Here is a 13,387-nt window from a genome sequence, read left to right as displayed (position 1 = left end):
TGCATAATTTGCATTTTTGGATAATAAGCTTCCCTCATTTAACTTCTGCAGAGTCCAGGAAATGCACAGGTATGCCCCACTCCATTCCTCTCCCAACCATGATCCACAGACCTTTCATTGAAAACCACAGCATAGTACAGACCACAAAGTTTCCCAAGACTGCAGTGCAGTGTTTTAAGTGCAGGTGTTGTCATGCAGCTGAAGCTCGACTTGAATTTTTAAAAACATTTATTGGCAGTTTATAAAACACAAGTAATGCAAGTAAAACCCTTTCAAAACTGCTCAGGCAAAGTATCTCCTTGAGACAATACTGATGAGATTATATTGCAAAAAATCCTTCAAGGTGCATATTAAGAAATAAGAAAATTAATGAAAGGAGTATCCCTACAATGCACCGTTCAGTTCAAAGCCACACTGACAATGGAGGGACATGGGGGCTTCAATCCCACTGGAAATACAGGCGGGAAGAGGACGGAGTCCTTCAGACCAAATAATTTCAATTCTAGGATCATCTTTGCCCTCTTGTGGACAACCTTCCCTCCTGCAGCTTCTCGGCAGGTTCCTGTGCCGACGGCAGGAACAATGCAAAATACATTTCTGCCCTTCCCTGTGCTTCCTTCCGCGGGCTAAGAATGGCCATTCCGAGCCCAAGGGACAGCCACACCTGAAGCCCAGCCAGGCAGGGACCTTGCCTGGCTCCTGCATGACCGCAGCTCTGTGAGAGAGCAGGTCCTGCTCCTCGCTGTAAGAACAAAAGCCATCCCAAAGCAAGGAACACATCTGTGCCTTGACCGAGGGACGGACACACAGTGGCCAGGCGGTGCCTGTGCACCAACAAAGGAAAGCTGCGTGCTGCTAGCCCATATTCTGCCCTGCTGCACTACATTCTGGTCATTCAGTGAACCAACTTGGACTACACTCCTCAGAAGGGGGTTGTCGTGATTCTAGCAACAACACAAACTGTGTGGTCATGCTTCAAATTATCAAATCTAGTATTTCTGAGTTATTTCCTCATGGTGTAAAATTCACATACTTTTCTAATACAACATTTTGCCTTAACTGTTTTCCTGCATCTAGATAATTAAAAGCATTTGAGGCCTTTTTCCCTTTTGACTCCTTATGATTACACTCATCTCCGGCAACTTCATCAAAGAGACAGTTTCATCTTTTCATGTTACAAAATAAAGAAAAAGCATTCTGTGGCATTCCAGTTTCTGTGCCAACAATGAAGGAAGCATCATTCTCCTCCTGTGTACAAGATGACCACCAGGTAATAAGTAATCTGTAGGATTATGAAACAAAAAAGTGCTCCTCTGCCAGAAAGCAAAACATGCAGGTTTGATTCCTTTTCCTCAGCCAAACAATTTTTTAAAGATCAAGCTGCTCTCCCTCAACTAAGGAAGTCAGCGACCTGCATTCTTCTACACCAGAATAAATTATTCACTCTCAACACCTTTTGCCAAGTTGTGCTCCTTCCTTTAGCAAGTCTGCCCCTTTCTTTTTTCCAGTTCCATGTAATAAGGACAACAGGACCTGGATTATGCTTCTCACACTAACTTATGGACCACATGTAAAGGCTACTGCAAGCTACTTTGGCTGCACCCTGTGGTCAGGAGCAATACTGACCTTATAGGATCTTTTTTCCTGGGAACTTCCAGTGAGAATATCCAGCCACTTGGACCCTCTTCCCCAGGAACAGGCACACACAATGCAAGATCTTTCCTCCAAACCAGGAACAAAGAATGATGTTATTTCCTATGGCTGGCTTTGGGACAACTACACAGCAGCACCAAATCACAGTAAAAACAAGAAACACTTATTTATGAAACCTTTATTTTAAAAAATTATTACAAAATATTTTATGAAGTTTGTTAGATCAAGAAAGCATAATGCATTCAAAAAATCACAGGTTTAGAATGATAAAAAATATTTAAGCATTTAAAAATTATTTAGATGGAAATTCAAGGCAACACTGGAAACAAAACTATAAAATTCTTACTTTATATATATAAAATTATTGTATTATCATCCTGCTTTAATTCTTAATGGTATTAAAAGTGATATATAGCTCTGTCCATCACAAAATTTAATATCCAGAGAGCTGCTTATGTTTACAGCAATAGACTAAAAAAGAGATGAATATCCATCTTGAAGGCACTATCAGCATCTTGATTTGTTACAATTTTATAGAACCTTGGAAAAATATTACTAAGAATTTCCCTTCAGTGTAGAAAGCTTGGTATTTTATTGCACAAATTTGAACAAGGATCACCATGACAGCCTTTATGCAAAAACATCTTGAGCTGAGCCCTGAGAATTGCATGAGATCGCTCACGGCTCTTTCAGGCTGGAAGGTGCAAAGGTAGAACTCACCTGTGACAGACCAAAACCCTTCCCTGCTCTTTTGAAGCACAGGGCACAGGCAGTAAGGCACAATTCCTTCCCATACTCAGAACCAAAGGGCACTGGTAGCACTGTGATTTTAATGTGATTTTTACATCTTTCCAACAGGCTTCACTACCAGTTATGATGTACAGAAATGTTCACTTTGCCAACAGAAGAAATTTGAGGCTGTTGCATCTAACAGCACTTCTGCCAGAGCTCCCATCACTCTCCTGAACAATCCCTAATCCACTTAAGCCAAAATCAGCCACCTTAATGGAAGCAATTTAAATAGGTGGTTTGAATAAGGTCGGCTGATTTCATCAGAAGCAGGCTGGAAAACAAGCAAAGGGCTTTGCTGACAGAGCACGAGGGGTAAGAGACATCCGGCCATACACACAGAGCTCCTGCAGATCCAGATGTTTAATCCAGCTCCAACAGCATTGTCCACGATCAGTCTAATTAAGAGACAGACATTTAAAACCAGCACCTGACACCAGAGCCATCAAAGGGCCACGTCAAGACTGCAGACCAGTCTGCTCAGTCCCTGCGGCAAGGAAGCCTCTCCCCCACATATATTGGGAGGGCAGAGGAGGTAGGAGTGATAAGGAAAGCTAGGATATAAGCTGATAAAGCAGTTAAAAAATAACTTCACAGAAGCAGAAAATAGCACACACACATGCAAATCTGCTTCTCAACTATTTTAAACAGAGCAAAAACACCTTATGAGGTGCAAGGATTAACAGCACCATCATGCATGTTAGCCAACAACTGGTTTGGAAGCAACATTATAGGCAATTGCCTTAAATCTATAACCATTATGTGATCTGCCCCTAGTATTTAACTGCTATGTGACAGACTATTGCCAGGTAAACTACCAAGGCTGGGAGATGACTTCACAGTTCCCTTTCTGTATCTCCAGGAATGGACATCAGTAACACATCCCACTTAGGTGGGAAAAAGCCTATAGAAAGAGCAACCAAAACCAAATCTCAATTCACTTATCTTCAGGCTGAGAAAAATAACAGGAAAAATTATCTCAAGATAAAAGTCCATTCACAGTGCTGCATTACTTAATAAATACTTAGCAGCACAGGGTTGCTCTTACACTATATTTACAGCTACCAATTACAGATGAAAATTTAAAGACTATAGACATTTTGATGTGGAAAAAATTCAGTAGGACTCTAGGCAATAAAAAGAAACCAAAATGAGACTGTTGGAATGTTACTTATATGGGCACAGTCCCCAGAGTAAGACATTGCAGATCACAGAGGAGATATTTCTCATTATGGATATTTTGTATCACCAGTAACACTGCTTGTAAACCAAACATCTCTAATCTATCCAGTTATCAGGGACACCTAAGCAAGCACTGACTGAAATCAAGTTTTAGTGCAAACAGACACTAATAAATACAAGAAAAAAAAAAGCCACTCCAAAGATCATTTCTTCTTTACAACACAGACAATTCTAGAAAGGAAAGTATCTCTTCTATGCATAGCTCTAAAACCAAGCTACAACTTTAACTTGGTGCTTCACACCACCTGGCAAAATTTTACATCCTCCATGCAAAGTATAGTGTTAGGCTTAAGTCTCAGGCCATAGAGAAAGAGAACATCACAAACTCACACTCATCAGAAAGTGGCAGCAATGGGAAAAAACCAACTTTGACTTGTTATTACAGTCCTTTGCCTTAAAACAGCTTTCTCTTCCTTTCCCAAATACAGGTGAGCCAGTTTCTGGAGGTCCCAGTGCTGCCACAACAGCTCACAGGACGGGGAACACGCCAGATTGGGATATTGGTGAAATGCAGTTAACGCCTGGGAGAAACGGCAAGTGTCTCAAGCACTCAGACAAGAACTGTTATTGCATAATCGGCTTTTTCTTATTGGCTTTGGTATTTTGGAACATCTCCTGGCTTACAGTAATTTGCTCTGCTTTTGAAGGCTTTCCTCTTAAGAGAGGCATAGCAGTCTTGATTTTACCTCAGAGATCAGCAAAATGCTTTTTCAGCACTTCATTTCTTTGACAGCCATCAACATCCGGTCTGACACATCCGTCACTTGTCTGATATGTGTCCCATCAGTGCTGTTCCTTGCAGTCCTACAGACTGTTGCTTGCAAAACAAATCAAGGGGACAAGTGCTTATTTATCTGTTTACCAACTGAGCTAGTCAGCAGCAAGGAGTCTCAAGCTACTGCCTTATTTATAAACACAGAAAATGGTGAGGTTCAAAACCATTCTGGCAAAACTTAGCATTATCTATACATAAACAAGATGCATATGGTATTAACCTTGCAAGTAATATCCACCAGGGTAGAACCCACATGCTGTAAGGTTTTTCCCATTGATATTCAGATGGCTACTTCTGGGATTGTTTCACGTAATTATTTATTCTTTATCTTATTCCTCTCAGTGCTGGCTTTTTAAGTTTCTTCTTGCAACTGTTACTTTCAGTTTCAGCTTTCGAAACCATCTGAAAGAAGATTCTGGCATACAAGTCCAAAATTTGACAATCATGGAGTGGAAAATTGTCTCCTTAATATACCATTTACATTACCTTCCCCATAAACCCCCTACAGTCCCTATACCATTAAAATGATCTCCACAGACAGAACTGAGACATAGGCATAGTAAAATCAATCCAAACCCCCCTATTTAAGGATAAACATTTCTGTAAGGTTCCATTTAGGTATCCCTTCCGCATTCAGTTTGACCAGGAAGTACAAAAATCAATTCTGCTGTACTAATTTATAACTCACAACAGAAGAATCTGGTCCATTTAACCAGGAAATATCTTTAAGCTATAGCTCAGATTTTATGCCTCAGGCATTAACCTTTATTAGTCAGCTCTGTCAAAATCAAATCAACACACTGCTGTCCTGAAGTTATTCTGTTTAGACCCAAGGTGTTTTAGTGCCTCTCATCCCAGCAGGTGGCAGGACCAGTTGCCTTAGAACCTGATGCTCAAGATGCCATTACCTGACCCAGGAATCCATAAAAACTTGTGATGAGCAATGCATACAAAATCAATTAGAACAAATAAACAGAGGTTGTTACCTACAGTGCACTGGAAGTTCATCTCAGTTTGCTCCAATTTAAAAAAAAAAAAAAAAGAAACAGTTTCAGGAAGTTATCTTTTTTTATTCAATGGCCGATTTTCTGCAGCCCTCGGAATGTTAGCTGGATTTTGAGAGCGTTCATCGATCTTTTGTTTTTGCCTGAGATAGATCTCTATACCACATTCAGCTGCAAATGCAAAAGTTGCAAAATATCCAAATGCCTGTGAAAGTGACAGAAATACATGATCTTAATATGCATAAACAGTAATAATATCCTAACATTGTCCTAACATTGTTTGGAGAGATTTGCTGTACCATTTTATATACATTAATAATGCTTATATATTAAGATTAAAGTCCTCCTTAAATAGATAGTTCTATTTACATTAGACACAGACCAGAAATCATCCTTCTAGCACATTCATTGCTGAAGATTTTACAGTTCTCACTCTTTTAATCACATGTGAACTTTATACTGTGTTCTAATCAACCTTTAACAGTAAAAGTATATTTGTTTCATTGTCAAAATCAGTTATTAAAGTAGCATGGCATGTTAGCAGACTATTTATCAAAGAGAGGGCTGCTGATTAATGAGTAAATGAAGAAGAATAACATGCAGAAGGTGAAGGAAGAGAAGATCTGCAGAGCCTAGGTCAGCAAGGGAAAATGAAATGACATTTTGTGAATGACATTTTGTTACTAGTCATGGCAAGAGGAGAATTGGTAAAGAGAAGGCAGCTTTTTTCAAACAAGGAAAGAAACATATGCATTATTCTAACTCTACCTAAATTTTACACAACTGGTTTGGACCAAAGGAATTTGACATTAATAAGAATTAAATCACAGTAGTTTTCATTTTTCCTGCACCAGAATAAAAAGCAAAGCTGAAAACTGATTTATGCTCCAATTATTAGGTCTAAATAGATCTACATCACTTAAGATTACTATACAGAAGTGTGTGTCTCTAACAGCTGATGCTGCCCATGAAACAGAATTATCTTGCTTTCTTTTCCAAATCATTTTTTCTCATTCAAGAATTTGATCTTTTAAACTCACATGTTCACAATTGCAAGGCTGTTCAAAAGAGGTATTCAAATGACTTGGGAATTCTGACATCTACAGCATCCCAAAAGCCCCTTCAGTGCCTTGACCTGAGCCTCCTCAGTGCTCTCTAGGAGATGAATGCCCTGTTGCTCTACTAGTTCTGTCACTGAGGAAACTGCTGAAATAATTGCAACTGTGCAAGTCAGTGTTGTCTACATGTGCTCTGTAAAAGCAAAAGACAGGATTTCTTCATGACTCTGTGAGGGAGTGACATCATGAAAGGACAATTGAGGAAAAATGGAAATTTCAGAAGCAGCGTATCAGAGAACTGGGCAAGCTTCAAGAGATGACAATGTTGAATAGCAAGAGGTGACAGAACATCACACAAATCATCACACAAGGCAGAAGGCAAAAGGTGGAGGATTGTTTTCCAGCAATCCTGAGGAACTGGAACTCTTTGCATTTCCTATGGTAAGATTCTGGAAGGTCTGAAATAGCTAATTCCTTCCAAAACATCACTGAGTTCTATTCCCTGCCCAGTTTCTTCTCTGCAAATTGAGTGAAGTTTAGAGGGCAGAGAAATGAACGTACAAGATAAATACAAAGTAAATCTTGCCATTTTAAGACTTACACATGCAGCCTTTTCAACAGCAGAGCCAGAGCAGCTTGCAGAAAAAACTATCGATGCTAACAGAAACCAGGCAGCTATGATTGGCACAGCCCAAAAATTCTGCAAATAAATATATAAAAATACGTATAATTTAACTGGAGATAGGTTACCTAAAAAGAACAAGCATCATAACAACAGCTGAGTTAACCTGAATTTACATTTTGATACTTTGATGCTAATGGAGGCTTCAGAAAATACATTTTACAACTACATCCCAAATGACATTAAACATTATCAGCTATTTAAACAGCATTATCAGCTATTTAAAGGAGTCTGCCCTATTTTTGTTTTTAAGTATTTAATTAATTTTTTCTAACCTTTTTTCATCATCAAATTCAAGCTCAGGACAACGATGAGCTTTATTCCCTAAGTAAAACATTTGGGATATTAGAAAACAGTAAGTAAATGTGCTCATTCAAACCTTTTAATACACTCCCTTATCTGTACCATCAAATAAAGACCCTACTGTTTGCTCTGAAGGCAAATGGGAAGGGACACTTGCGAGATGGAATAATGTTCCTACTGACTACACAGCAACCTTCTCCCACTGCTGGATCTTCTGAAGTATAAAGTATAAATGAGTTACCATTATTGCCAGAAAGGAGGTAGTCCACACTCAGAAGGAAAATAAATATGATAAACGGATAAATTGCAAGCATCATGCTGGTGGTAAAGTGTATTCCATATGCGTACACATGTGTGATGGCTACACTGTTGTATTGGTAGCATTAATGCGGAAAGACTTTTCCACACAAGTCCTAAAATCCTGCAGGTAGCCAACTTTGAAAAAGATGTCAACATAAAATCTCAAAATTGACTCATTTTTAAACTATAAGATACTTTAATCTAGCCTTTACATGGAGAAGAAAAGGAAATTCACTTTGCACAGGCTTTTTACTCCTCAGCAGACTTTATGCACTTAGAAGAAATGGTTTGTTTTTTTAAAAAAAAGCTTTCTTACCAGTTTCTGCACTTTCTCTTCCCCCAGTGATTCATACAAATCAGTGCAATACACACACAGAATCAGGAGGCTCAAAAGAAAGGCACTGCAGCTTATGAATTCAAAGAAGTAAAGTCCACCACAAGTGATGCAACTGTCCACAACTTCTTCACAAACAACAGCTGAAAAAGAGAAAATCTGCAAAAAAATAACATGCTTGAGTTGGATCAAGTCTCTAACATCTTCAACAAGCAGACATCTCTGATATGAAGACTAATAAAGCTAGCTGTGACAAATATTCTCAATCTACCAAGAGTTTGGTGAAGTTCTGCACTATTTTCTTACAGATGGAAATAATTATACAATGACATGGTTTACACTTGGCTGTTAAAGGTGGTCCATAATGTGCACTCAGCTAAGCTGAGCACACAGCCAAACAGAGGCTTCTTGATTAGACAAGATTCCTGTTTTGTGGTCTTGTGCAACAGCCAGCTGAAAGCAGATGAGGCACTGTGGAGAACACACATCCTGCAAAAATGCTACTACCACATACAGCTGCACTCAGTTCTGAATGTATTTGGGTTCAGAGCAGTGGGGGAAACTGGGCAGCGCTGACACACTCAGCTACCTCTCTAGAAGTTCACAGCTGATGTTACCTTACTTGATAAAACTTAAGAGAAACTCCGTGAACTCAGCGCTTGTGACCCAGAAATGATGGAAGCTCAACTGTTCTTGTAGGAACTGAAACTTTACACTATGTTCAAGCTATGTTAGACAATGTTTAATCTATGCAGAGGTTTATCTTCACCTTCCTGCCACAGTGTTTTGAGAAAAAACTGTGACTTAGTTCCTTGTACAGTCATCATACCCCTGTTGCTGGATTTTCTATTTTATTGTACAAGAAATAATATTGCTTTATTTAACTGTTCACTTATTTTAGCCCCTTCTTGCTAGTTTCCTTCATCCCATAAACTTGGCATAGCTTTACAGATCTTCATAGTAAGGAGTTCACCAATTTAAAACAAAACTATGAGCAGGAATCAGATTGGGTCATAGAACTGAGACTGATATGAGAATGACAATCATATTTTTAATAAGAGTATGTGGACAATAAAGAGGCTGACAGTTCTTTGTTTAAAAAAATCTAAATTTAAGATTCAGAATTGTTCTTGGAAAATAACCACCAGTCTTTGGTTTCAGTTTTCTCACAGTTAAAACAAAAACAACAATTCAGCAGCAGGAAGTGTAAATTCCCCTTATGAAGCTAGGTCTCAGAAGAGCACTTCAGAGAACCATGTTTTGGAAATGCAACAATATAAAATAAACAGGAGTTCAGAAAGGGAAAGAATGGGAGCTGAGAAACTTCAATATTACTATCAGGCCTCCACATGCTTCCTTTCTCTCTCACAGTGGCTGGCAACATGAATTTCTTAGCAGCCCTTGCACCTAAACCGATGAACTACACTGAACTACAATGTCAGCCCAGAAATGTTTTAAACTCTGACTTTGCAGTTTTTATGGGTTGGGTTTTTTGTTTTGTTTTGGGTTTTTTTGCATTTCTAAACATGTGCTTACAGCTGCATCCAATGACTTTCAATTTTTCACACGGTCAGCTGTGAGATAGCACTGTACATGCAAACTTATCTCTTTTTATAAGCACTGGAAACTGAATGCCATCATTTTCACTTGGGCTGAAACAGAACAGGAAGACAATAAACCTGTCCTTAAAAGAAAGTATTTGTCCAGATAACTGTAATACGGTCTAAATAACTGAAAAAAGCTTCTCCATTGAGTGTACAAACAAGTTGAAAAAAATCCCACTCAAAGAGCAGTTATAAAGAGTTCAGTGTCAAATAATTGAGATTTACCAAGTAGAATCCTGTCTGGGATTTGTCCAAGTCAATATTCAAATTTTTTTAATTAATAAGCTGAGTAATAAAATAGAGTACATCAATGAAAAAAAAAAGTTGGCTTGAAGAACTCTGAGTAAGTGCTTTGATTAAGTTAATGTATCAGCAGCACATTTACAAGATGCCAGAGAGCTCTGCTTGGGTTTCTTAACTTGCTCTTTGATATCATTATCAAGAAAAAAAGGGATCCCTCTGTTCTCCTACTACCACAAAAATAAGTTTTAAACACCAAAAGCATTGTTGGAGAAGCAGTTCTTTTGGATATTTTTGGTTTTGTTCTAAGTCTTGTCTGTATGTACACCAGAAATTAAATATCTTCATCTGTCTCTTACCAGCAAGAAATTATTCATTGATATTGACATTACTGTTGGAAATTTCTAAACAAATGTCAATTTTGTAAACAAGATTTAACAAGTGACTTCCTACAAAAATAGAGCAGATCAATGAACTTGCCAACAAGCCTGTGAAGATCCTCGGTGGGATTCCCAGTACAAAATCTTCTAGTTCAGGCGGGTGCACATATTAATTCTCTATTAAGTCTGCCTAATTCAGGCTACTATAGGACATGAACAGCTCAAAAAGGAGCTGATTTTTAAGCCAGAATCACCATTCACCTTTCCAGCTAGGGCATTTTGACTAAAGTTAAACAATAGTTGATGACAACTTGTCCTGCTTTAGGTAAGAATTAGTTTCTACCTCAGTCTTGGCACAATACACACTGTGCCATTAACCTTTGTGCAGAATTTGAACCAGTCATGGACTACCAAAAACATTCCACCTATTAAAAAAAAAAACAAACAAACCACAACTAACAAAACAACATCCTAGAAACCTGTGCAATAACATGCCTTCCAGCATTCTTTTGGCACTCACATTTGTGATTTTTGACAATCATGTTTTCCTTGTTTAATTTTCTCAAAAGAATTGGCTAAGGTTAGAGTGTATGCCATTATTCATCTGAAGAAAAGTATTTTTTAGGTCTAGAAGCCAGTTTTCTGCAGGTGATTTCAGAGTATTTTATAAGATCCTTGATCATTTCCAAAAATCAACACTTTCCCAGAACAGGAACCTTCTTACTGCAGGGACTGAGGCTTCCACCTTCGGGACTTTCTGGGGTTTGTTTAAAGTGTTTTGACCGAGACCTCAAGATCTGTGCATTTTGATAAAGGTTACAAGAAAGAAGGGAAAAATGTTGGAGATTAGGAGGGTGAACAACTATAACTCCATTTTCTTTTTCCTCTCACTGACAAATGGGTGCAGGCCATAAAATGCTACTTATTTAAGAACATGTCAAGCAGCTATTCATCTTGGTTTGGATAATGATATTTTTTTCTACTTATAAAGCATTTTAAATAATTAAACAGTTTAAGGTTTTGGTACATCAGTAAATTTGCCTGCATAATCACTTACTTTATTTTAGTCAATGAACCTACTTATATTTGTTCTGCTTGTCAGGGAGCAGAACCCAGCATATCTTGCTTTAATAATCTCCAGTAGATGAATTAAAAGTTTATGTTCCATTATATTTATTTAAAACATTCTTGGGTGTGATTTTTTTAAACACTCTTAGAAAACTTTGTTTTTGGCAGTGTTAGCACTTTACTAACAGTAAAGAATATTACATTTCTGGTTGAAGGTTTTGACTACGTGTGAGATGAAGCTTAAAACCCAAACGTCCTCTTTTCTGCAATGGCGAAGTAACGAGAAAGGGGTGGAAATCACCTACAATTCCTGTGAGCACGACACATTTGACTAAAAAGCCACTGTGTTGGCTGCAAAATGCACACTGACACGCATTTGCAGTCAGCTGCCCTTTAGCACCACGGGTTTCCCTCACTCCCTGCCAGTACGCGAGTGATGCTCCTCACATCCGTGTCAGCAGTCACACTAGTACATTTTGGAAGAGTCCGTCACCAAACACTGACCTTAGAAATAAGTTTCTCCAGATGAATAAGGGCATACACTTGTAACCTTAGCTAACAACATGCAGTAGAAAAGCCAGCAGAAAAGAAGCCTTCTATTTCCTGGTGGGCCCAGGGCTGCCTGACATGAAGTGATTTCTCATGCGATGCGCCAGGATTACGGGTTTCTGGTGCAATTTTCTACCACAAATCATGGGAGAAATGGGCTCCTTCATTTTAGCATGGACAGCGCAAACTGACAGGCTTGGAAGGGGCTGCAGGAGCAGCAAGAGGGGAAGGTCTGGAGCTCAGGACCCAGCAATACCCTCCCCAGTTCTACTGCCCTACGGTGAGGTTCATCCAAGGTTCCTTCCTCCTGTTTTCACCCAATCCGGCCCTCAGAAGAAAGCCCTACATTTCCTGCGGGGCTTCCCTCTGATTTGGAGGCAGAGCGGGTGTTTAAGGCCAGCGGGCAGCCGGACCCCGGCGGCTGCAGATGTCAGCACCTGCTCCTGCAGCTCGGACACGAAGAAGGAGCACTACCGGCACCTCCCACCATAAACCTCTTTGGACCTGCATTGTAAGGCACCATGCCAGCTTTCCACCTGAGTTACAGGTCTGCACAACTTTAGTGACCCCATGCCACGTCCCAAGTCAGGACACCTTCCCGGGGCAGCCAGCCCTTTCCGACAGGCAGAACCCATTCCCTCGAAGCCTGTGTGCGGCCATCTCCCCAGCCTGCGCTGAGGAGTTTAATTTTTAAGCGGCGGGGTCCGTCCTCAAGCCGAAGGTCATCACAACACGCTCGTTTCCATCCCAGAGAGGAGCACCCCCGCCCCGCCGGGCTCAGTCCCGGGAGGCTCTCGGTCTCTCCCCGGCCCCGGCAGCCATCCTGCCAGGGCTGCTCCCTGCCGCCAGGCTCGGCGGGTCCCGCCCGGCGAGGGGCGGAGGGCACTCACCGCCTGGACCACCTTGACCGGCAGCCGCCATCCCTGCAGGTGCCGCACGGTGCAGCCGAAGGGGCGGCGGTGGGGCCCCTTCGCCTCCGGTTCCGTGGTCGCGTTGTAGACGGCGCCGTTCTCCATGGCCGGGCCGGGCCGCCGGATGCCAGGTGGGAAAAATCGAAACCAAAAGGGCGGCGGGCGGGGCGGGGCGGGAGGCGGCATGGTGGGAGGCCCGGGGCGGCGCCGGGCGGCGCCGGGAGCGGCAGGGCGGAGGGGCGGCGGTTGCTGCGGCCGTTGGTCCCGGCGGGACAAGGGCGCCCCCTGCGGCCCCAGCCAGCGCGCCCCCTGGCGGCCGCGGGCGGGAGCGGCCCCTGAGGGACGCCTCGGGCCCGGCCTGGGCTCAGCTCGCTAACCGGGACTTGGCAAGTAAAATTCACGAGACTGTTCAGTTGTCACACGAGATTACGGTGTCAGAAGGGGGTTTTAAGCCAAAGCTTTCCCTGCTTGCATTCGCATAATCAATTAGTATGG

The 13,387-nt window shown here is 41.1% G+C and overlaps 1 protein-coding gene across 1 annotated transcript; it reads right to left on the bottom strand.

Annotated features, from left to right (window-relative positions):
- Positions 1-1,816: 1,816 nt before the first annotated feature.
- On the bottom strand, positions 1,817-13,059 carry CMTM6 (CKLF like MARVEL transmembrane domain containing 6). Its single transcript, XM_063408604.1, has 4 exons — positions 12,872-13,059; positions 8,123-8,299; positions 7,123-7,221; positions 1,817-5,668 (listed from the first exon to the last, which is right to left on the bottom strand). Exons 1-4 carry the CDS (start codon positions 12,995-12,997, stop codon positions 5,519-5,521), a joined length of 552 nt encoding a protein of 183 aa, XP_063264674.1. The 5' UTR covers positions 12,998-13,059; the 3' UTR covers positions 1,817-5,518.
- Between the last annotated feature and the right edge of the window lie 328 nt (positions 13,060-13,387).

Source organism: Prinia subflava, chromosome 1 (genome assembly GCF_021018805.1).
Source record: "Prinia subflava isolate CZ2003 ecotype Zambia chromosome 1, Cam_Psub_1.2, whole genome shotgun sequence".
NCBI classification, from domain to species: domain Eukaryota; kingdom Metazoa; phylum Chordata; class Aves; order Passeriformes; family Cisticolidae; genus Prinia; species Prinia subflava.
The sequence above is the reverse complement of the archived record's forward strand: the minus strand, read 5'-3'. Positions and strand labels throughout refer to the sequence as shown.